Below are 23,893 nucleotides of genomic sequence, written 5' to 3'. Positions count from 1 at the left end.
GATGCCATGTGTCCTGAGAGAGGAACTCTGAAAAGCACATTAAAAAAGTCTGCAGCCACTCTTAGGAGGAGGTCAATATTTTACTAAGAAGCCATAAGTGAAAGACTATTACTGAGCATTAAATTTCACTAATTCAAAGAACCCTTTACCAATTTGACCGTGCCTATTGAAAATGTACAATGATTTTTTGCCTTTAATCTTAAAAATGTTATCATTGCTCTTATTCAAGGAAAGGCTTCTGTACATTTAGAAGTAAAGTTAATACCGCTTTAGTTTTCAGTGAAGTTTGTCTGGCTAGAGTCTTACTACATAACGTATGCCCTGCCCAGAATATTATCAGGTCACTTGGAGAAACTGAATTTTCAGTTTAGACTTATAGCCCCCTGACATTTGAGTTCCTTGAAAGGGGAAAAAATTCTACCTTTAGGAAAGAAGTGCTTCCATGCATTTGTGATTCTAAGGGTCAGTGGCATACAGGAGTATAAATGTGGGAGACTTCTGTTAAATAAGAGTTACATGAGAATAAAAGCTCGTTTACATAGTATGAAGTGAGGGGATCCATGACTACGTTGGCCGTGAGGTTTGAGGTGGTCATACAGAAATAGGCCATAATAGAAACTTGAAGTGCTCTTATAACAAACATAGTTGCATGCGCACTTTGACGGGTGTTGAGCGTGAAGAGTATAGTCCCACTCTGTTAACAGCCATTAATGCAGCCATGAGGAGACTGGCTCCCGACGGTGTGAGAGTGGATCTCGGAACCTTTCTGTTGGGGATCTTTTGCTGGAGGGACCGGAAAGGAGGTGGATCCTTTCACGATGTGGGGAGGCCGCAAGCTGAGCTCCTGCGGGAATTGGTTTGTAGGAGGGCTTAGATCTAGGTGTTGGGGTACACAGGCTGAGGGTGCTCGCTTAAGCAGTTCGGCAGGTGAGTGTCGCTTAACCATGTTGGCATTGTGAAGGTCCCTCACGCAACCCACCGGGGGCGGGGGCGCTGTTTTGCGCAGGCGCGGGCGGCGGGCTGTTCTGAGCTCCGCGCGGGGTCCTCGCAAGTCTACCTTCGGTCTGGTCCCTCGCTGTCGATTAAACTCCGGGCCTGGGCTCTCGCCTCCCGTTCCCGGAGACTGGGACTAGGGACTAGTGGTCCCGGCTGCGGAGCGCGCAGTCTCCCGGCCGTCGCCGTGTATCCAGAGACCTTTTTGGTTGAGTCCTTGCCGCCGGCTACCACTCTGTGCCTGCAGGAATCGGAAGGTCACGAGCTTTCTTCCCTAGCCGCCGCGAGAGAGGACTCCGGCTGCAGTCTCAGAGTTCTTGATAGCGTTGCATTTGTTTGGTTTGCACATATCTTCTTTTTTTCAGAAAGAATTTAAGGCAGCCATTCTACTTGTTTTGGTTAAATTCAGCAAACTCTTGGCAAATAAGATCAAGGAAATAACTCACTGAACCTGAGACTTGCAGAAGACAATTTGATTAACCAGAAAGTTAAGTTTACCCTTTATATGAAACTCATTTAACAAATGCTGTGTGCCAGAAACTGGGAGTTTGTTTGTTTTTAAGATTTATTTATTTTTAGAGAATGAGAGCCAGCCTATAAGGGCGGGGGCGCGGAGGGAGAGAGAATTCAGGCCGACTCCCCTCTGAGCGGGTTGCTGGGCAGAGCTTGATCCGGAGACCTGGAGATTACGACCTGAGTCTAAACCAAGAGTTGGACACCCAACTGGGCCACCTAGGCACTGGGAATTTTCTAATGAAGGACACCTCAGAGATCTCTTTTAAAAAATGTTAGAACTGAAATTAGGATATAATGGGTGAAACGGGAAACTTAGAGGTCCACCACAAAGTTGATAAGTTGGTGCTCTAATGCAATGAAAAATAGTGCAGCCAATAAAAATGATTTAAATCAGTGTGTGCCCCCATGGAAAAATGATTCAGATACAGCATTAAGAAAGTAAGTTACAAATCAGTATGTATTATGAATTTAGATCTATATATGGAGCTATATGAGAGAACAGAAATACATAGAAATTTTAGCAGTGATTATATGTGGCGGAGGTGGTTATCCATCGTTTTATCATTATATATTTTTGGAATTTATTTTTCAGCAAACATGTCTTATAATCAGAAATTTAGAAAAATATAAATATTTTCAGATTTTGGGACTGAGTATAGAAGGAGTATCTAATACATATTTAAGATCAGGGAAAGTTTTTGAACAAAGTATTTAGGAAGCTGTCTTGAGGGAGTTGGGCAGTTTTGGAAGTCATTGGAGTGGCCAAAGGACTAACTTGAGTATCTGTGAGATTTCTGGGAAAGTGCAAAGTGTTCCTTGAAAAGGAAGGCTGGAAGTGAGGACAGAGACTGGCAAGGGATGAGACAGACTTTTTAGGCCATGACAAGTCTGTGAAAGGCTACCTATACTCCTGAGAGTGACTTTACCTTGAGGACAGAGGGAAATTACTGAAGGAGCAATATAATCTGACCTGTATTTAAGAAAGAACACTTGGCAGCTGTGTGGAAAGTGGAATGGTGGCAGGAAAGACTAGGCCCAGGGAGGCCTTAAGAGTAATCTCGACAGTAAATTATGATTGCTGGAACCAAGGTATTGGTAGAGTAGAGGTTTCGTTCACTGTTGGCATAGTACATCATAGGCTCTGGATAAATGAAGTTTTGAATGCATTAAATGAAGTTTTCCTCTATGTCTTTAAAATCTCAAATACCAAAATGATCACACATTCAAAGTAGAGAAGGAGTCGGTAGGATTCTATTTATTAATACAAACTCAATTAGTTTCTCTCAGTTGTGGTATGGTGGTTTTTAAAGCTCTTGAGAATTCTGTCAATACTGATAACTGGGGGGCTAATTTTACAGAAGTAGAGGAGGAGTAGGGATGATAAGGGTCATTACTGAGTACAGAGCAGAGACTGTTTTAAAATCTCTGATGTGCAGTTTCATAATAATAACTTAGATTTTTTATCTACGTATCACAGTTTACATAATTCTCCAATAACACTTCCTTTATCTACCTGAAGTCATAAAGAAGGTGGTATTTGAACTAGGTCTTAAATGTAGTATAGGTGGAAATGGTGGAAGAGAGAGTAACATGAGCAAAGGCCTAGGAACACAAATTTGTGTGTGTGTGTGTGTGTGTGTGTGTGTGAGAATGTTGAAATGGCCTTGGGCCAGACTGTGAAGATCCTACTGAAAAACAAAACAAAATTTAAAAAACATAAAAAGCTCAAGAGAAAAATATTCAGAGACTATGAAAAGACAAGCCACGAAATATAAATGACCATTTGTCTTAGTCCATTTGACTGCTGTAGCAACATACCACAGACTGGGTAGTTTATAAACAACAAGTCTATTTCTTACAGTTCTGGAGACTGGGAAATCCAAGATTCAGTGCTGGTAAAAGCCCATTTCCTGGTCCATAGATGGAGCCTTCTTGCTGTGTCCTCACATGATAGAAGAGGCAAACTTGCTCTCTGGGGTCTTTTATAAAGTCGCTAAACCAGTCGTGAGGGCTCTACTCTCATGATCTCATCACCTCCCAAAGGCCCCACCTTCTAATATCATCACTTTAGGGGTTAGGACTTCAAAGAATAAATTTGGGGAGGACACAAACATTCAGACCATAGCACCATTAAGTTAAGAAAGGACACTTAACCACACTTATGATAAACTCAGAAAACACTGAGATCCCATGTTCACCTATTGGATTATCAAAAAATAAAAAAAAAATTGATAATACACTGCATGATTGACTGTCAGTGTATTATTGGTGTGGGGAAGCCAGCACTAGAAACTGGTTTTACCCTTGGTGTTGGGAACTGGTTCAACATCTGTGAGTGGCAGTTACAAATTTATAAATTCACATGCCATTTAACACAGTCATTCTTGGGATTTCACCTACAAGTACTCTCTAAAATATATGAAATCACCTATGGAATTCAGGATACCAGGATGGTTAAATTTTTGCCAACTTGATAGGTATGTAGTGGCTTTCATTTGTATTCTCCTAATGGTTATTGATATTTTATATCTCTTCATGTGCTTATTTGCATCTGTATATCCTCTTTGATGAATTGTCTGTTCATGTCTTTCTATACCCATTTTATAAGAACCAGACCCATTGTATAATTGGGTTGCTTGGTTTGTTGTTGTTTTATGGGAGTTGGGTTTTACTGTTGAGTTTAAAGAATATCCTCATATAGTCCAGATATATAAGTTCTTTGTGGGTTATGTGTTTTGCAAATATTTCCTCCCCATCTGTGATTTGTCTTTTCTTCTTCTTAACAGAGTCTTTTGCAGGATGAAAGGTTTCAAGTCTAAGTCCAACTTAATCAATATCTTCTATTTTGGATTGTGCTTTTGGTGTCAGATGTAAGAAGAACTCTGTGCTGAACCCTAAGTCATGAAGATCTGTGATAGTTTCTTCTAAAAGTATTATGGTTTTGTGCTCGCTTTGGCAGCACATATACTAAAAGTATTATGGTTTTGCATTTAGATCAATGATCTATTTTAAGTTCATTTTTGTATAAGATGTGAGATTTAGGTTTAAGTTTTCTTTTCTGGTGTATTGGTATCCAATTGTTTCAATACCATTATTGAGAAGACTATTTTTTCCTTCATTGGACTGCTTTTCAACCAGAGTCAAAAAATCCATTGGGTGAGCTTTATAATGTCCGTAGTATTTTCTTTGCTCTAAGGTCTACTTTGTCTAAGTATTTATTGAACAATTGAATGTTCTGCTGCAGAGTAACTAGTTCATAAAACAGGTTTCTATGTAAGTTTGAACATGTAGACTGGATGAATGATTATTTTAGGATAATATGTATACATACACACGTACATACAGGTTTTTCTTTTGGAAAGGGTTTTAAGTCTATGTATAAATCCATTTCAAGTAGCTAACATGTGACAGAATTTGAACTTGTTTTGACAAATAATCTCAGAATTAATATCATCCTAGGTTAAAAGTTCACATAGTTTTATTTTAAATCTCATTTCTTATAATTATGCAGAATAATATTGGTACAGAAACTAATGGTATGAAAAACTTTTACATATACATTACTTATTTTTGCCAATTAAAATTTCAGATATTTGATTAGAGTTAATTGGCAGAACGCAAGATATTTATTTTATATTTTAGTATAAATCCAAAAGTAAGGGGAAAACCCTTTTGTTTATCAATTGTAATATGAGATTGCCATGTAAAATAGTTTCTTCAAGTATATACGTATTAGGGATTTATACTGGGCAGTTTTCTCTAGGCATTTAATTTTTATTTTCAGAGGAACCTGGCTGACTCAGTTGGTTAGAGCATGTGACTTTTGATCTTGGGGTTGAACCCCCCGTTGGGCACAGAGATTACTTAATAATGTTGTTTTCAATTTATTCAGAGAATCAGTTCAGTTGGACTCCACAAACTAACCCGTGGGTTTTCAGTGACTACAGCATCATGTGGTTCAAATCCTATAGAATAACTTTTGCCTGCTTGAATAGAATGAAAATTTACAGGTAAGTTTTATTCAGTACTGTGGCAAGTATTTACATAATTATATATAATCATAATCTAGTATTCATTATGTTTAATAAACGCTGCTAGTATGAAATAGCTTACGTGCTTTGATTAAGGTATCTTTTTATTTATCTAAATATTCTTACTCTTCCAACAACTTTTATATCTGGAAAGTTTCAAACCTACAGAAAAGTTGTAATACAGTATACATCTCTTGCATACCCTTTATCTATATTCAAAAGTAGCTTTTATTTTTAATGTAAGACTGTATTACCTGGAGAAATCCTTTTTGCTTCCACACTTGTGACAAGACACAAATAATGCAGTGCTTAAAATCGTAACTGATTTGGGTACAGCATAAATGTGATAAGGTAATTATACAATTCTAGGCGGTAAGATTGAATCAAAGTAATATCTTTCTGTAGTTGTATTTTATAAACTAATTTCTAACTTGTGAAAAATATTGCATAGAGTTAAGGTATGAACTTTGTTTTCTAAGTGCTTGCTCTACTTCTTGTAAATAAGATAGCTCCTGTAAAATTGGGTGTATGTGAAATCACTGGTAGTCAGCTGAGCACCCACCTACTGTTACCTATTGTATATTAGTCATTGATTATTGAGGCTTTGCATGAAGCACAGAAAAAGATGGTAATATTCATAAGATAATATTAAAGAAGCATGATATTTAACTCTTAAAAGGATAATAAGTCATCAATGTAGAATGTACTCTATGTAGCTAAGAAAAACACACTAAAAATTTGAATGGTATTACCTATCCTATGTAACAACCTTATGTTTTTTTTTACCTAAGAAATTCTGGAGGATTTTCCTATGATATACTTTGACATGGAATTTGGTATAATGTCTGATCTATTTGGTCCCTGTTTGATCCCATTTGATTTTTTTTTTTAATTAGGTGAATTATATACTTTTCTGTGCCTTTTTTTTTAAAGATTTATTTATTTATTTATTTGACAGAGAGAGAGAGGTCACAAGTAGGCAGAGAGGCAGACAGAGTTGGGGGGAGAAGCAGGCTCCCTGCTGAGCAGAGAGCCGGACGTGGGCCTCGATCCCAGGACCCTGAGATCATGACCTGAGCTGAAGGCAGAGACTTAACCCACTGAGCCACCCAGACACCCAGGGCCTTCTTTATTAGATTATCCATTTGACACGTTTCCCGAGTACCAACTGTGTTCTAGGAACTGTGCTAGTCACTAGGAATAAAATGGTAAATAACACAGTCCATACTCTGCCCTCATAGTGTTTAGTGGGGAGACATGATCAAATTGTCACATTGTTCCATGAAGAAATGCAAGGTTATGTGGGAATTAAAATAAGGGACTATAACCCAGTTTTGAGAGTCAGGGAAGACTTCTTAGATGGCATTGAATTAGGTGTGCAGAGGAGGGAAGGGAATGTGAGAAGAATGGTCCAGGTAGAAAAACAACCTGTACAAAGTTCCTGAGAAAAGGGCATGTGGGATCAGTGCAAAGAAACGAAAGAAGGCCTGTGGGACTGGAATGGGGAGGATGAGGAGAGTAGTTAAAAGGTGCATTTGAGGAGGGAAGAAATTGGGGACCAAATAATTCAGAGCATTGTAGGCTATGCTAAGGATTTTGAGTTTTTTCCCTAATATCAGTGGGAAACCATGGAAGGATTTCAAGTGGGAAAATAGCATGATCATATTTTTATTTGGGGACACTGTGGATACATTGTAGGGAAAAGATTGAAGGGAGATGTGGTAGGAAGCAGGCAGACTAATTAGAAGGCTAGTGCAATAAACAGTTTAACCAAGAGATGATTGTAGCTTAGACTAGGATGATAGTAGTAGAAATGAAGAGAAGATGGGGGCACTTGGGTTCAAATCCTGGTTCTACCATTTACTTAATCTAAGTCTCACTTTTGTTACTTGTGTAATAGGGATTGCTATATAACCTACTTTATAGAGTTGCCAGAACAATGAAATAAGATGACACATGACATATACAGAGTTCTTAAATAGTACCCACATTTAGTAAGTGCACAATAAGTGGTTACTATTACTATTTCTACTTCTACTACTACTGTTCCTATTATTATGTTATTATCTTCATTCCTATTAGATGTGACCCAGAAGGCCAAGTCTTGTAACATCCCATTTCTGTTGCAATTTACTTTGAAAGCAAATTAACTTTGTTAATGGAACTCTGTTCCATCTGTGAATATATATATTTGCAGTGTGATTATGAAAACCTGGTTTTAAAGCATTGAAAATGAGCCATTCATTTAGAATCTAATAAATTGTAAATTAGAATATCTTTCTACATAAATAGATTCTATGTTACATTTTTTAAAATGTCTCTTTTTGCCTGGCTCTTCCTTTTGATTCCTTAGGTACCCTTGGACAAGAGTGTACAGTACTTCTCAAACCACTGTAGACAGCAGTGAGATAAAAACATTCGTGGCCCTGGCTCATAGGTGGTGGGATGAACAAGGAGTGTATGCACCTCTTCATTCTATGAATGACCTGAGGGTGCCATTTATTAGGTAACATTCCAGAAACTCTAAATATTTTAAAATGTAACTCTTCAATAATTTATCTTCTTTTGAGTTTATTTTTCTCTTGATTTATACCTAAGTTCAAAATGCTGCATTTTAAGTTTGCTTTAGAAATTAGAGAGATTCTGGGGCAGCTGGCTGGCTCAGTCAGTAGAGCATGTGACTCTTAATCTCAGCATCATGAGTTCAAGCCCCACATTGAATGTGAAGCCTCCTTAAAATTAAAAAAAAAAAAAGAAAAGAAAATTAGAAACTTTTCAATGTCCATTGTTTGAGCCATTAATTTTTAAATAACGTTATTCAAAATCTAGGCTGCTTTTATTAACTGATTTGAAGCATTTTTGGACAATTTCAGGTTACTTAGAACTAAATTCTTATGAAAAGGACCTAGGATCCTATGGCATCAAGGTCATTTCATACCCACTTTGACCTTTAGGCAGTCTTGATAAAGAGGCACCTGCTGGCTCAGTAACTAGAGCATGCAGGTCTTAATCTCAGGGTAATAAATTCAAGCCCCACGTTGGGCGTGGAGCCTACTTAAACAAACAAAATATATCCTTAGGTGTCCTTATTATATATAATGTTTATTTTATTTTTGTTGCTTTTTAAAGATTTTGTTTATTTGAGAGAGAGAGCAAGCATGGGTGTGAGGGGAAGAAGCAGGCTCCCTGACACGGGGCTCAATTCTGGGACCCTGGGATCATGACCTGAGCCAAAGCAGATGCTTAACTGACTGAGCCACCCAGGTGCCCCCATATAACATTTATTTTAATATAAAGATAATTAAAATTCATATACAGTTCAACTTAAAAGTGTAGTATACAATGCTGTTAGGTATATATGTCTGGGTGTAAATGTGTGTGCTTATGTTTGTGTATGTGGTAGAGTGTTACTATGATTATCTTAGAATTAAGTTAACTTGATTTGGATGCCTATTGACATGATCGTGAAAACACCACTAACTTAGAAGATCAAAAGAGAATCAATTTAGAAGGGAATCTAGGCAAAATCTGAAAATACAGATCTCCAGTATGCTGCTTCTAAGCCCTGTAAAATAACTTATTTGTTGCTGACATGAAATGTGGCTATCAAGTACTGACAATGTAGCTAAGAGATTCCTCAGCTAACATGATATCTTAAGCAAATAAAATTAGGTGAATCTAAACTAGATTGTTTTTAAAGTTTTTCTTTAGATTATTACTGAAGTAATAGTTAACATATAATTATTACTAGTTTATTTTAGAAGCTTTACTTAAAACCTCCTTCCTGCTTTTGATTGTTAAAAAAGTCTTTAATGCTGAAAAGAAAAGAGGTATTTACCCCCAAATATCAATAATCCATTTAAAATGAGAGTTTAGGGGCGCCTGGGTGGCTCAGTGGGTGAAAGCCTCTGCCTTCGGCTCAGGTCATGATTCCCAGGGTCCTGGGATCAAGCTCCGCATCGAGCTCTCTGCTCTGCAGGGAGCCTGCTTCCCCCTCTCTCTCTGCCTGCCTCTCTGCCTACTTGTGATCTCTGTCTGTCAAATAAATAAATAAAATCTTAAAAAAAAATAAATAAATAAAATAAAATGAGAGTTTAATATATCCTCAAAAATTATACACGTTTAAGATTTTATTAATATTTATTATATATTATTAAAATGTTTATATAACTAAAATATTAAAATAATAAATAAATAAAAATATTATATATATTATTAAAATTAATAATTTGTTTTTGTATGTTTTGGATTTTTAAAAAAGAGACAATCTTTTAAAAACAGTTGCTCATCACCAGCCAGGAAAACCTCTGTCTGAGATGAAGATTCTTGATGTTGGCTGTGGTGGTGGATTGTTAACTGAAGTAAGTGGTTTACAACTTTCCTGCCCTTTTTAACTGTGAAAAAAATTTTGAAAAAGTAGGCCTACAGCTCATTTATCCTTTTAACAAGTAATATTGTTTATTTAAAAAAAAAAGAAATGCCTAATGTTCTTCTTGTTATTTTTACCAGCATAAAACTAATAAATGATTTTTACTTTCTTAAGAAAATATATAAATATTTTAGAAAATTATAGAGGATTTTTTTGGTGTTTTTTTGTTTTTTGTTTATTTTTGCACAAAATTGGGCACTGGTTTTTGAAATAGCTCGGAAAATTTTGTTATCTCTTCTAAGAGATTGGGCAGTTTCCACTGGTTTAAATGCACTGATAAGCCATTCTTTTGCACTTACTTCAGTATGAAAACCTAACCGAGTACTGCCTGCTTGTGGTGTTCTCCCTGGCCTAGGTACTTTAGAGTACTTAGAAAAATACTTCATTCACCTTCCGCAAAAAATATTTGCCTCCACTTGTAGTATGTTTATGCCCTGCAGCTCTGTTTTATAGTCTTCTTTCAGTAACTGCATGGTAACTTTCGTGCACTTCAGAGATGTTAATACTCTATTGTGTGTGTGTAAGTGTACCTATAAAATACAGAACTCTCTCAAATAGTTCTTCATAAGTTTTTTGTTGTGACTATTGTTCACTCCTAAGTTTTTATTATGGTAATTGTAAAATGTGTACAAACTAGAGGAAATGATATAATGAACTTCGATGTACCCAATAAGTATCCAATAATTATCCTCTCATTATTAATCTTGTTTCCTTTTTAATAAGCTCTTTATTGCTAACATGTATTCTGTTTTCTTCTTGAGGATAACAATTTTTTTATCCTATTAGCCTCTAGGGCGGCTTGGAGCTTTGGTTACTGGAATCGATCCTGTGGATGAGAACATTAAGACAGCACAGCACCATAAATCATTTGATCCAGTGCTAGAAAAGAGGATAGAGTACAGAGCATGTTCCCTGGAAGAGATTGTGGAAGAGACTGCAGAAACATTTGATGCTGTTGTAGCTTCTGAAGTTATAGAACATGTGATTGATCTAGAAACATTTATACAGTGCTGCTATCAAGTGTTAAAAGTAAGACTTACTGGTTTACTTGTTTGTTTGTTTCTTCTGAGTGTATTATGTATCCACAGAAATAAGTGTTTCATAATACTTGCAATCAGTAAACTAGGATTAGGGGATAACATCTCTGCTGGGGATTATTTCTGCTTCTCAGTTTGCACTCAGTCCTGGGGTTTTCTTGATACAGTATCTTGATATCCAAGAATCTTGAAAAGTGTTGGTCCTGAACATAATTATAAACAATAGATTTAAAGGGTTTTTTTTCCCATTGGTGGACTCTGGATTAAATAGCTAATAAATATCAAATGACAATTACTAAGAAATTGATTTGGGGGGTGCCTGGGTGGCTCAGTGGGTTAAAGCCTCTGCCTTCAGCTCAGGTCATGATCCCAGGGTCCTGGGATGGAGCCCCGCATTGGGCGCTCTGCTCTGCTGAGAGCCTGCTTCCTCCTCCCTCTCTGCCTGCCTCTCTGCCTACTTGTGATCTCTGTCTGTCAAATAAATAAATAAAAAATCTTAAAAAAAAAAGAAAGAAATTGATTTGGATTCATACTTAAAAAAACAATTAAAATCTTTATTAATTGTATAAATTGACTTAGGTAGCATTTCTTAAATAACTCTGTATGTAATATTTTTAACAGTTTTCAGCTTATAGAGAAATATTTCATATATATGATCTTACTGATTTTCCCTACAACCAGATGAGGAAGGTAAGCAGGTACTGTTGTGACCAACTTGGCCCAAAGGAGATCAGAACTTGAGAGATGTCAAAGGTCACTTGGCCTTTTTTTTTTTTTTTTTTTTTTTTTTAAGATTTATGTATTTATTTTATGGGATGCCTGGGTGGCTCAGTGGGTTAAGCCTCTGCCTTCGGCTCAGGTCATAATCTCCGGGTCCTAGGATCGAGCCCTATATCGGGCTCTCTGCTTGGCAGGGAGCCTGCTTCCCCCTCTCTGCCTGCCTCTCTGCCTACTTGTGATCATCTCTGTCAAATAAATAAATAAAATCTTTAAAAAAAAATAAGACTTAGACATTTATTATTAGAGGTTGAGTGTAGAGGGAGAGGGAGAGAAAGTCTTAAGCAGATTCCTCACTGAGCCGGGAGCCCCACATGGGTCTCGATCTCACAACACTGAGATCATGACCTGAGCTAAAACCAAGAGTCAGACTCTTAACTGACTGCGCCATGCAGGCACCCCTTTTTTGTTTTTTTTTTTAAATTGAGGTATAGTTGACATACAATATTGTATGAGTTTCAGACGTACAGCAGTGATTTGACAATTATAGAATTATGAAATGCTTACCACAATAAGTGTACTTAACCATCTGTCACTATAAAAAGTTATTACAATATTACTGACTACATTCTCTGTGCTGTATTTTTCATCTTCATGACTTGTTCTAAAACTGGAAATTTATACCTTTTAATCCTTTTTACCTATTTTACCTATCTCTTACCCCCCCTCTCTTCTGGCAACCCCAGTTTGTTTTCTGTATTTATGAGTGTTTCTAGTTTTTGTTTGTTGATTTTTTTTTTATTTCACATGGAAGTACAGTCATATGATACTTGTCTTTTTCTGTCTGACTTCTTTCACTTAGCATAATACCCTCTATGTCCATCCATGTTGTTGCAAATGTTAAGATCTCATTCTTTTTTTTATAGCTAATATTCCATTGTCTATATATACCATATCTTTATTCATGTACTGATGGACACCTAGGTTGCTTCCATGTCTTGGCTATTGTAGATAATGCTGCAGTAAACATAGAGGTATATATATATATATATATATATATGTATATATATATATGTATATATATATATATATATATTTTTTTTTTTACAGCCCCCCATGAGGTACATATCTTTTCAGATTAATGTTTATTTTCTTCAGGTAAATACCCAAAAGTGGAATTGCTGGATTCTGTGGTATTTCTATTTTAATTTTTTGAGGAACCTCCATATTGTTTTTATAGTGGCTGTACCAATTAACATTCTCACCAAGAGTGCACACAGATTCCTTTTCCTCCACATCCTCACTTTTATCTCTTGTCTTTTTGATACTAGCCATTCTGACAGGTGTGAGGTGAAATCTCATTTTGGTTTTGATTTGTATTTCTCTGATGATTAGTGATGTTAAGCATTTTCTCATGGGTCGGGTGGTCATCTGTATGTCTTCTTTGGAAAATGTCTCTTCAGGTCCTCTGGCCATTTTTTAATCAGTTTTTTTTTTTTTTTTTTTTGGTGGTGTTGTAGGAGTTCTTTATATATTTTGCAGATTAACTTCTTATCAATTATATCATTTGCAAATATTGTTTTTCATTTAGTATGTTGCCTTTTTGTTTTGTTGATGGTTTCCCTCGCTGTGCAAAAGGTTTTTGGTTTGATGTAATCATAGTTGTTTATTGTTGCTTTCATTTCTCTTGTCTGAGGAAACAGATCCAGAGAAATATTGCTAAGGCTGGTGCCCAAGGGATTGCTGCCTATGTTTTCTTTTAGGATATTTATGGTTTCAGGTCTTAGATTTAGGTCTTTAATCCATTTTGATTTTATTTTTATATATAGTGTAAGAAAGTGGTCCAGTTTCATTCTTTTACATGTAGCCGTCTAATTTTCCCTACACCATTTTCCATTGTATATCTTACCTCCTTTATTGTAGATTAATTGACCATATAAGTGTGGGTTTATTTTTGGGCTTTCCATTCTGTTCTATTGATCTGTTTTTGTACTTGTACCACACTGTTTTAATTACTGTAGTTTGTAGTACAAACTACAAAATCTTGAATTTGGATGTGATACTTCCATATTAATTCTTTCTCAAGATTTGGGGTCTTTTGGGGTTCCATACAAATTTTAGAATTATTTCTTCTAGTTTTGTAACAAATACTATTGCAATGTGTTAGAGATTGCATTGACTCTGTAGTGTAGACATTTTAACAGTATTCTTCCCATCCATTAAGTATGGTATATCTTTCCATTTAATTTGTGTCATCTTCAATTTCTTTCGTCAGTGTCTTATAGTATTCAGAATTTAGGTCTTTTACCTCCTTGGTTAACTTTAATCCTAGGTATTTAATTCTTCTTGTTTATAAGATTTGTAAATGGGAGTTATTTTCTTAATTTCTCTTTCTGCTAGCTCATTATTAGTGTATAGAAATGCAACATTTCTGGGTATTAATTTTGTATCCTGTACCTTTACTGAATTTATTTCGTTCCTGATCTTAGAGGAAAAGCTTATAGCTTTCCACCATTGAGTATGATGTTAGCTGTGGGTTTTTCATCTATGGCCTTTATTCCGTTGAGGTATTCCCTCTTTACCCACTTTGTTGAGAGTTTTTACCATGAACAGATGTTGAATTTGGTCAAATACTTTTCCTGGATCTATTGAGATGGTCATATGATTTTTGTCCTTCATTTCATTAATGTCTTGTATCATGTTTGTTCATTTGCAGATACTGAACTATTCTTGCATCCCTGAAATAAAGGCCACTTGATCCTAATGAATGGTCCTTTTAAAGTATTCTTGAATTTAGTTATTGAGATATTGGTTTATTTTCTAGCAGTGTTTTTTCTGGTTTTGGTATCAGGGTAATGCTGCCCCTTTTCAAGGAATTTGGAAGCATTTATTCCTCTTCTACTTTTGGGATAATTTGAAAAAGATAGGTTTTAACTTTTTAAATATTTGGTAGAATTCACCTGTAAAGCCATCTGATCCTGGACCTTTTTTTTTTTTTTTTTAGATTATTTATTTATTTATTTATTTGACACAGAGAGATCACAAGTAGGCAGAGGCAGGCAGAGAGAGAGAGGGAAGCAGGCTCCCCACTGAGCAGAGAGCCCAGTGTGGGGCTTGATCCCAGGACCCTGAGATCATGACCTGAGCCGAAGGCAGAGGCTTAACCCACTGAGCACCCAGACACCTCTATTGGGGGTTTTTTGATTACCAATTCAATTGTTACCAATAATTGATAATGTTCAGATTTTCTATTTCTTCCTGATTCAGTCTTAGAATATTGTGCACTTCTAGTATTGATCCATTTCTATGGGGTTGTCCAGTTTGTTGGCATTTAAATTTTCATAGTGGTCTCTTATAGTCCTTTCTATTTCTGTGTTGCCGGTTATAACTTTCCCTCCTTCATTTATCTGGAACCTCTTTTTTCTTGGTGAGTCTGGGTAAAGGTTTATCAATTTAGTTTGTCTTTTCAAAGAACTACCTGTAGTTTCATTGATTTTTTTTCTCTTGTTTCTTAGTCTCTAATTTATTTCTGGTCTGATCTTTATTATTTTCCTCCTTCTACTGATTTTAGGCTTTCTTTATTCTTTTCCTGTTTCCTTTAGGTGTATGATTAGGTTGTCTTGTTTGAAATTTTTCTTGCTTCTTTGAGGTAAGCCATTGTCATAAACTTCCGTCTTAGAACTGCTTTTACCGCGTGCCAAAGATTTTGAACCATTGTGTTTCCATTTTCATATGTCTCCAGGTATCTTTTAATTTGCTGATTTCTTTGTTGACCCATTGGTTGTTTAGTTGCATGTTATTTAGACTCCACATTTTTTCCAGTTTTTTTTCTTGTAATTGATTTTTAGTTTCATTCTGTTATGGTCAGAAAAGATGTTTGATATGATTTCAGTATTCTGAAATGTATGGAATCTGGGGCACTTGGGTGGCTTCATCTGTTAAGCATCTGCCTTTGGCTAAAGTAATGATCTCAGGGGTCCTGGGGTCAAGCCACTTGTGGGGCTCTCTGCTCAGGAGGAAGTCTGCTTCTCCCTCTCCTCCTGCCCCTCCCCCCAGCCCCGGCTTGCGCATTTATGATCTCTCTCAAATAAATAAATAGAATCTTAAAATAAATTATTGATTCTTGTTTTGTGGCCTAACAAGATTCATCCTGAAGAATGTTCCTTGAGTACTTGAATGTGTATTCTGCTGTTTTTATGTAAATGTTCTGTATCTCCCTGTTAAGTCTGTCTGGCCTAATATGTCAATCAAAGCAACTATTTCCTTATTGATTTTCTGTCTGGATGACTTAACCAATAATGTAAGTGGAATAGGTGTTAGAGTCTCCCCTCCCCTCTCCTCTCGTCAACTTAGGTGCTTTCTAGTATCCTGTATTCCCGATTGCTGACGTATTCTTCTGCATCTTCTAATCTGCAGTTGATTCCCTCGTGTGTTTTTTCATTTCAGTTATTGTATTCTTCATGTCCTATTTGTTCTTTTTTATGTGTTCTGTCTCTTTCTTGATTTGAACTCTCAACTGAGTTCATCCACTCTTCTCAAATCTGGTGAGCATCTTTATTACCATTACTTTGAGCTCCTTAGCAGGTAGATTGCTTATTTCCATTTTGTTTATTTTTTTGTTTTTTTGTTTTTTTTTTTTTTTTTTGCTAAAATTTTAGCTTGTTCTTTCATTTGGAACATATTCCTCTATCTCCCCATTTTCCGTGTTTGTTTCCATGTATGTCAGCTACGTATCTTGGTCTTGAAAGTAGTGGCCTTGGAGGCATCATGTGGGGCCCTAGGGTGCCATCTTCCCAGTCACCAGAACCAGACATTCTGCTGTATGGGCTGTGTGTGTCCTCCTGTTGTGACTGGGCACACGCTGGTAGGCAGGGCTGACCTTCAGCCCCGCTGTGACTTCTGCAGGTGTACCGGTGTACGGAGCTGGTTCCCAGCCATGCTGTCAGAGTGGCTCAGCTGCAGCTGCTGCCCACGTGCTGGTGTGTGGGGCTGCCCATCCTCTCTCCAAGGAAGGAGTTGCTTTGGAGAGGCCCGAGTCCTGGCTGGGGCTGCCACTAGGTGTGGTGGGCAGTAGTTGCTTTGGGGCAATGCTGATCCTGACCAAGGCTGCCTGCTGGGTGTGGCAGGAGTTGCTTTAGACGGGCAATTTCCAGGGCAGGTAGATCTACAGGGGAATGCCAGGACAGGGTGAGTGGTGTTAGCAAGATAGATGGAGAATGTCAGAACTAGTTCCCACAAATCTGACCAACTAGGCTGAAGAAGGACAAGGAAAGTGACGTCTTTCAGTATTTCCATGGCCGAAGAAATCTCCTACAGATTCCTGACTTTCCAACACATGCCCTAAAGTTAGTCAGTAAATCTCCATGTAAAACCCTGGCACTTTTTAAACTGCTTTCTCTGTGCTGGGTGTCAGCCTGAATGAGGTATTATGCTTGCCCTTTAAGAGCAGAGTCTTGGTATCCAGTAGCCTTCTGGCTCTCTGAAAAGTTAAACCCCTCTGAATTTCAAAGCCAGGCAGTATGAGGGCTCATCTTCCCAGTGTAGGTCCCTGGGACCAGGGGGGCCCAAGGTGGGGCTTGAGCCCCTGGCTCCTCCGGTAGACTTCTGTGCCTGTGATAGCCCTCCCAATTATAGGTTGCTGTGTCAGGAGTTTGGTTCCCTGCCGCATCTCTGCCCCTCCTACCTTTCTCCATGTGGCTTTTTCTTTATGTCTTCAGCTGTGGAAGAGCTTTTCTGCCAGTCTTCATTCAGCCAACAATTATATGTAGTTGTTGCCTTGGTGTGTCCATGGGAGGATGTGAGCTCCAACTCTACCGTCTTCCGTAAGAATCCAGAGGTCACTGGGTCTTTATGTCAAAGTTCACTAGGCACTTAAGTGGGGCTTAGGGTCACATCTTTTTTATTTCAAGTCTCGTTCTTCCCATTATATTATAGACTTAGTCCTCTGAAAGTGGTTCCAATTTTTTTTTTTAATAAATCTCCTAAAGTATTTTTGTTGTTGTTATTGTTATTACTGTATTGACTGTGTTGTTAATGTAGAGGTAACACCCTAAGGTCAAGAGCTAGAAGAATGAAATGTTTAGCCCTAACCTAAATAGAGCTTTTTAGAAATACTTTTTCTGGGGCTCCTGGGTGGCTCAGTGGGTTAAGCCTCTGCCTTCGGCTCAGGTCATGATCTCAGGGTCCTGGGATCGAGCCCCGCATTGGGCTCTCTGCTCAGTGGGAAGCCTGCTTCCCCCTCCCCCTTTGCCTGCTTCTCTGGCTACTTGTGATCTCTCTTTCTGTCAAATAAATAAATGGAATCTTAAAAAAAAAAAAGAAAAAAAAATACTTTTTCTTTTTACATAAGTTTAGTTTTAGAGAAGATGACAAAGATAGTACAGAATGTTCCCACCTGTCCTTCCCCCAGTTTCTCCTATTGTTAACATTTCATGTAGTAAGATAGGAACTAGGGTGAGGCAAATGAGGCATGTACGGCACAAACCTGAAGGAGACACTCAGGCTTAGGTGCCAACCATGCATTTACACAGTCCGGAAAGTGAGCACTTTCCTCATTTTTGTTCCTTAGGCATCTCACTTGTCTCCTCATAGTCCTAGCCCTGTACGTAACCCATTGTGCATTTCTTAAAACTGAGAAATTAACATTGACATTATGCTATTAACTAAGCTACAGACCTGATTAAATTTCATCAGTATTTCCACTAATGTCATTTTTCTGTTCAGGATCCAACCCTGGATTCTACATTGGATTTAGTTGTCATGTCTCCTTAGTCTCCTTAAGTCTATAACAGTGTCTTGGTGTTTCCTTTTTTTTTTTTTTTTTTTTTAAGATTTTATTTATTTATTTGACAGAGAGAGAGATCACAAGTAGGCAGAGAGGCAGGCAGAGAAAGAGGGGGAAGCAGGCTCCCCGCTGAGCAGAGAGCCGGACGAGGGGCTTGATCCCAGGACCCTGAGATCATGACCTGAGCCAAAGGCAGTGGCTTAATCCACTGAGCCACCCAGGTGCCCCTTGGTGTTTCCTTTTAAATGAGTTTTATTAGGCTTATCTTCTATTTGCCAAACAAAACTCCTTAATTTTTACTTTTTGTGTTGTGTGTCAGTATGTATGAATGGAGGTTCTTTCACACATATTAGGAATGTGTGTGGCATTGTGGAATTTGAAACTAATTTGAATTTGTGGTTCACACATATTAGGTTCTTTCACACATATTAGGAATGTGTGTGGCATTGTGGAATTTGAAACTATTTTGCATTGATGGAAAGCCTATTAAGAAAATGACTGTTGCTCACCACTGTTTCCTTAAATTTTGTGGGACATAGATGAGATACCCATAAGTGATTTTTTTCCCCAAGATCTATTGAGATATAATTGACATGTAACTGATTCTTAATAAGATATTTTAGAACACTAGAGTTTTAGAAAAGTTACAGTATATCACAAAATAATACCTTATATTTCAGTTTTTAATTTAATGGCACATTGCAGTATTTCAGGGTCTCATCTTTCTTTTTGGTTTTGGGGTGGTATTTGAGATACAGTTTCTCTCTCCCTACACACACAAACACGTGCGTGTGCAATTATTAGAAGGACTCTTAAGCATTTTATCCCCATCTGGCCGATGAGAATATGTAGAAGAGGGAGGAGACATTAATCTTTGCCATATGTGGGAGTAAATATAGGAAACACCATGAATGCTAGTAGCCACTAAAAAATGTCAGACTAGGAGCATCTGGGGTGGCTCAGTTTGTTGCATTGTCCAGCTCTTGGTTTCCACTCGGGTCATGATCTCAGGGTCATGAGATCAAGCTCCACCACTGGCTCCGAACTTTGGGGAATCTGCTGGAAAATTCTCTCTCTCTCTTCCCCTTTACCTTTCCCCCAACTGGTGCTAGTGTTCGTACATGTGCACTCTTTCTCAAATAAATAAATAAATCTTAAAAAAAGACATGGCAGACTAAAGAGTCTCACAAGGGGTGCCTGGGTGGCTTAGTTGTTAAGCATCTGCTTTCGGCTCAGGTCATGGTCTCAGGTCCTGGGATTGAGTAGGAAGCCTGCTTCTCCCACTCCCACTCCTCCTGCTTGTGTTCCCTCTGTAGCTCGCTCGCTCTCTGTCAAATAAATAAAAAAAATCTTTTTCAATAAATAAATAAATAGTTTCACAGATGGTTTGTATTCATGTAAGTGCTTATCTTGATCTCTTCATATTGTTTATACTAATGAAATCAAAACAAAATAAAAAAACATTCAAACCACAACCATTAACGTTTTTGTCAGACAACACTGATTAGCACAAGATGTGGAGCTGTATGCCGCACAGAACAAGTTAGACAGGCTCGCACCCAGAGAGAAAACAGTGTCAACACATGTCAGATTGGAAATGTGAACATGTAACAAGGAGGAGTAGCTCGATCCCATTTCTATATTTTTATTATAAAGTATCTGATATGTATCTGATATGTGCAAAAGCAAGTTTATAATATGTCACAGTAGTATGAGTTTAACAGTTGTAAGCACTGTTGCATAAAACCAGTGAGTACATCTGTAGTAGACTGCCTTTTTTTTTTTTTAAGATTATTTATTTATTTGACACAGAGAGATCACAAGTAGGCAGAGAGGCAGGCAGAGAGAGAGGGGGAAGCAGGCTCCCCGCTGAGCAGAGAGCCAGAGAGCAGAGATGTGGGGCTTGATCCCAGGACCCTGAGATCATGACCTGAGCTGAAAGCAGAGTCTTAACCCACTGAGCCACCCAGGCGCCCCTGTAGTAGACTCCCTTTAGTAATGAATTTCCCAAAAGAAAAAAAAAACAAAAACTATTTTGGTAAATTATACTTTATTTTTATTCACGTATCTTAATTGCACTTAAATTATTTGGAAGGAAGGAGGAGGGTGGGGGAAGCCAAGCCTTTACCTAACTGATACTCCTGACATCTAAAATGGTACTTCTGTGTGTTTTTTTTTTTAGCCTGGTGGTTCTTTATTCGTTACTACAATCAACAAAACACAGCTGTCTTATGCCTTGGGAATTGTCTTTTCAGAGCAAATTGCAGGTATTGTACCAAAAGGTACTCATACATGGGAGAAGTTTGTTTCACCCGAAAAGCTAGAGAGCATTCTGGAATCAAGTAAGTATTAAGAATGTTTCCAGTTTTCACAGCCTTGCTGAACATTTAATGTATCTACAATCATTAATCACACAACCTGGCACTTAATTAAATGGGCCACTATTTTCTGGATGTTGGTTTCATCTCTCAGCTAGATTATAAACTCCTTGAAGTTAGGCATGGGTGTTAGATACCACTTCTCTCTCTCACCTGTGGCATCTAACCCAGGGCCATGCAAATCACAGATGATAAGTGAATACTGTTTGGCTGCTTAGTCCTCATTTGCTTAAGGAGGAGGTGCAAATGTCTGTCACTTACACATCCCCACTTATGTGTATCAGCTTATGCTATGTATTATTTTCCCTGATTCCTCCGTACTCAGGTACACTTTGAACTTCCTTGTCACTTTTTATGTATTTTATGCTACTTAGAGCACATCTTGTATTACGGTTCTTTTGGTGTTTTTAAGCCCCTTTCTGGTCTGTCAGCTCTGTGGAGGCCAGACTGTCTCCTTTTTGTACTTCCTGCAGTGCCTGCCTCTGCTTCACACGTTGTGAGCTCTTGATTTATGTGGTGAATTCCTTTCAGGTCATAACATGTAGTTGGTGTTTGGTATTCCTGCTGAGTACTTAACTCATGTGTGTCTCAGGCTTTTTTTCACATCACAGTATATCAGTAAACTTGATTTGGAATATTGAAATAGTATCAATCCAAGGCAATGGAGGAGGTTCTGAAGATTTCTGCAAGTGATATTGCTGAAAACAGAGTAGGAGAAAGTACTGTAAGATGCTTGATAGGAATGATAACTTGTTGGCAGATAGTCTCTCTTTTTTTTCAGATTTAAATTTTTTTCAGATTTAAATATTTATTTTTTTCAGATTTAAATGTTTTGGGGGGGGCAGATATTTCCTAATAAAAGCTTATGTTTACTAAGTACTTACCAAATTCCAAGCATTGTGCTACTTTATACGCATATCTCATCTAATTCTAACAACTCTAGGACTGTATGTTCTGTACGTGTGAGAACATTGAGATTCAGACAGGCTAAGTGACTTGACTCTGATCACCATCTAATAGGTGCCAGGTTGGGATTTGAACCCAAGCAATTTGATTTAGAGTTTCTGTTCTGGGCTATAGTAAAGAATGATATGTACTTGGTTACACAGTATTTTTTTCCCATCAAGTCAGGAATCTTTTTTTTTTTTTTTTAATTTTATTTATTTATTTGATAGAGGCATGGCGAGAGAGAGAACACAAGCAGGGGGGCTGGGAGAGGGAGAAGCAGGCTTCCCGCTGAGCAGGGAGCCCGATATGGGGCTCCATCCCAGAACCCTGGGGCCATGACCTGAGCCAAAGGCAGACACCTAATGACTGAGCCACCCAGGTGCCCTGAGACAGGAATCCTGTTTTAAATATAGAGTCACATTAGAGTCTTGGCATTTGGAAAGTAATTACTTAACAAAATCTACTCTTTCTGATTGTTTTTTTCAGATGGTCTGTCAGTTCACACTGTGGCAGGAATGCTCTACAACCCCTTCTCAGGTTACTGGCATTGGAGTGAAAATACAAGCCTGAACTATGCAGCTCATGCTGTGAAATCCATTGGACAGGAGCCCCCGGTGCCTGCTGGGTTTGTTTTCAGGGGGGAAACAGAGGAGCTCCATGATAAAGACTCCATCAACCCAGGTGTGCAGGAAGAGCTGAAGAAATGATTGGCTTCGAAGGACTATGTATAATACGGCTTGAAAGTCTCATGTTTACATATGTGAAAATACACACTTTGTCTTTTGTGAGTGGATTGTGTACAAAAGAAAGTCAACAAAAAGGGCTAAAACCTTGGATAAAAGTTTTGGTTGTTTCATCTAATGGCCACTTTCAAAGGATGATTCTGTGGATTAAAACTTTTGGCAAGGTATTGTGTAATCTAGGCATTTAACTTCCTCAGCCTTTGTTTTATAAATAGGGTATATATACTTGACTTGATGGATTGTATATACTCATCCAGTGTGTGTGCACATACGTATATGCTGAAATGGGTTTTCATTTAGAGGAATCTGCGTTATCTATGTTCTTTATCGGGTTTTAGCTAAAGGCAGTTACGCTTCTGACATACGAAAACCAAATACGGTTTTATTCCTCTTATATATGGGAGGATAAAATGCATTTTTTCCTTTAAATTTTACTTTGTTGGAAAGCAAATGGATTGTTAAATATATACTACATTTGGATTCAGACATTAAAATCAAGAAGTCCGGATAATGTCGGGCACACGTCTATATAGTTCCATAAATGTTTTATTGTGACTTTTTTTTTTAAGTAGAAAGGACTTTTTAAAACTCAATTAAAAATTCAGTTATGGAAATTTCTTCTTCAGCTAACATTTTTATAATTGAAGGGACTGACTTGAAATGTACTTTTATGCTTCTTGAAGTATGTGAATCCCTGGCTTTTTCTGAAAGTCCATATGCTCTCTATAGAGACATTCATAGAGGCCTTTGACTCAGTGTGACAAACAAACACGGATTGAATACATGTGACCCAGGTTGAAGGTCAGCTTTTTACTTCTTATCATTTTTCCCATTTACACTCATGTTTGCTGTATTCCTTTGTCAGTGTCTGTTAGAGTTAGGTAGGCAAACACCTCCCAACCACCTTAGTTTGTCATGGACTTGTTCTCAGCAGCATTTCAGGGGAGGAAACTGAAATTTAAAGAATTAAGAGAGGAATTATAACTTCAGTTGCTATGGTGTGATTAGGGGGCTAAAAATTAGGAGCTTCCATTGGCCTCCATTTAAAAGTTAGACTCTTGGGACGCCTGGGTGGCTCAGTTGGTTAAGCAGCTGCCTTCGGCTCAGGTCATGATCCCAGCGTCCTGGGATCGAGTCCCACATCGGGCTCCTTGCTCGGCAGGGAGCCTGCTTCTCCCTCTGCCTCTGCCTGCCATTCTGTCTGCCTGTGCTCGCTCTCTCTCCCTCTCTCTCTCTGGCAAATAAATAAATAAAATCTTTAAAAAAAAAAAATTAAAAGTTAGACTCTTAGTCTGAATTCTAGTAGTTTTATTACCA

General features: G+C 37.8%; 1 protein-coding gene across 4 annotated transcripts; it reads left to right on the top strand.

Moving 5' to 3' along the window:
• The first annotated feature begins 761 nt into the window (after window positions 1-761).
• COQ3 (coenzyme Q3, methyltransferase) lies at window positions 762-22,805 on the top strand. Of its 4 annotated transcripts, XM_032858188.1 has the most exons (8): window positions 838-927; window positions 1,359-1,947; window positions 5,402-5,519; window positions 7,894-8,046; window positions 9,802-9,901; window positions 10,756-10,998; window positions 20,690-20,849; window positions 22,320-22,805. In XM_032858188.1, exons 3-8 carry the CDS (start codon window positions 5,461-5,463, stop codon window positions 22,538-22,540), a joined length of 936 nt encoding a protein of 311 aa, XP_032714079.1. In that variant the 5' UTR covers window positions 838-927; window positions 1,359-1,947; window positions 5,402-5,460; the 3' UTR covers window positions 22,541-22,805. The 4 variants fall into 4 exon arrangements, with proteins under 4 accessions (XP_032714077.1, XP_032714079.1, XP_032714080.1 ...); XM_032858186.1 differs by lacking the exon at window positions 1,359-1,947 and having other exon boundaries at window positions 762-927; XM_032858189.1 differs by lacking the exons at window positions 838-927; window positions 1,359-1,947 and adding an exon at window positions 4,491-4,665.
• Window positions 22,806-23,893: the final 1,088 nt, after the last annotated feature.

The sequence above is a fragment of the Lontra canadensis genome, unplaced genomic scaffold (genome assembly GCF_010015895.1).
Source record: "Lontra canadensis isolate GAN:19392208 unplaced genomic scaffold, GSC_riverotter_1.0 scaffold14, whole genome shotgun sequence".
In the NCBI taxonomy this organism is placed as follows: Eukaryota; Metazoa; Chordata; class Mammalia; order Carnivora; family Mustelidae; genus Lontra; species Lontra canadensis.
This window is presented reverse-complemented; position numbering and strand designations above follow the sequence as displayed.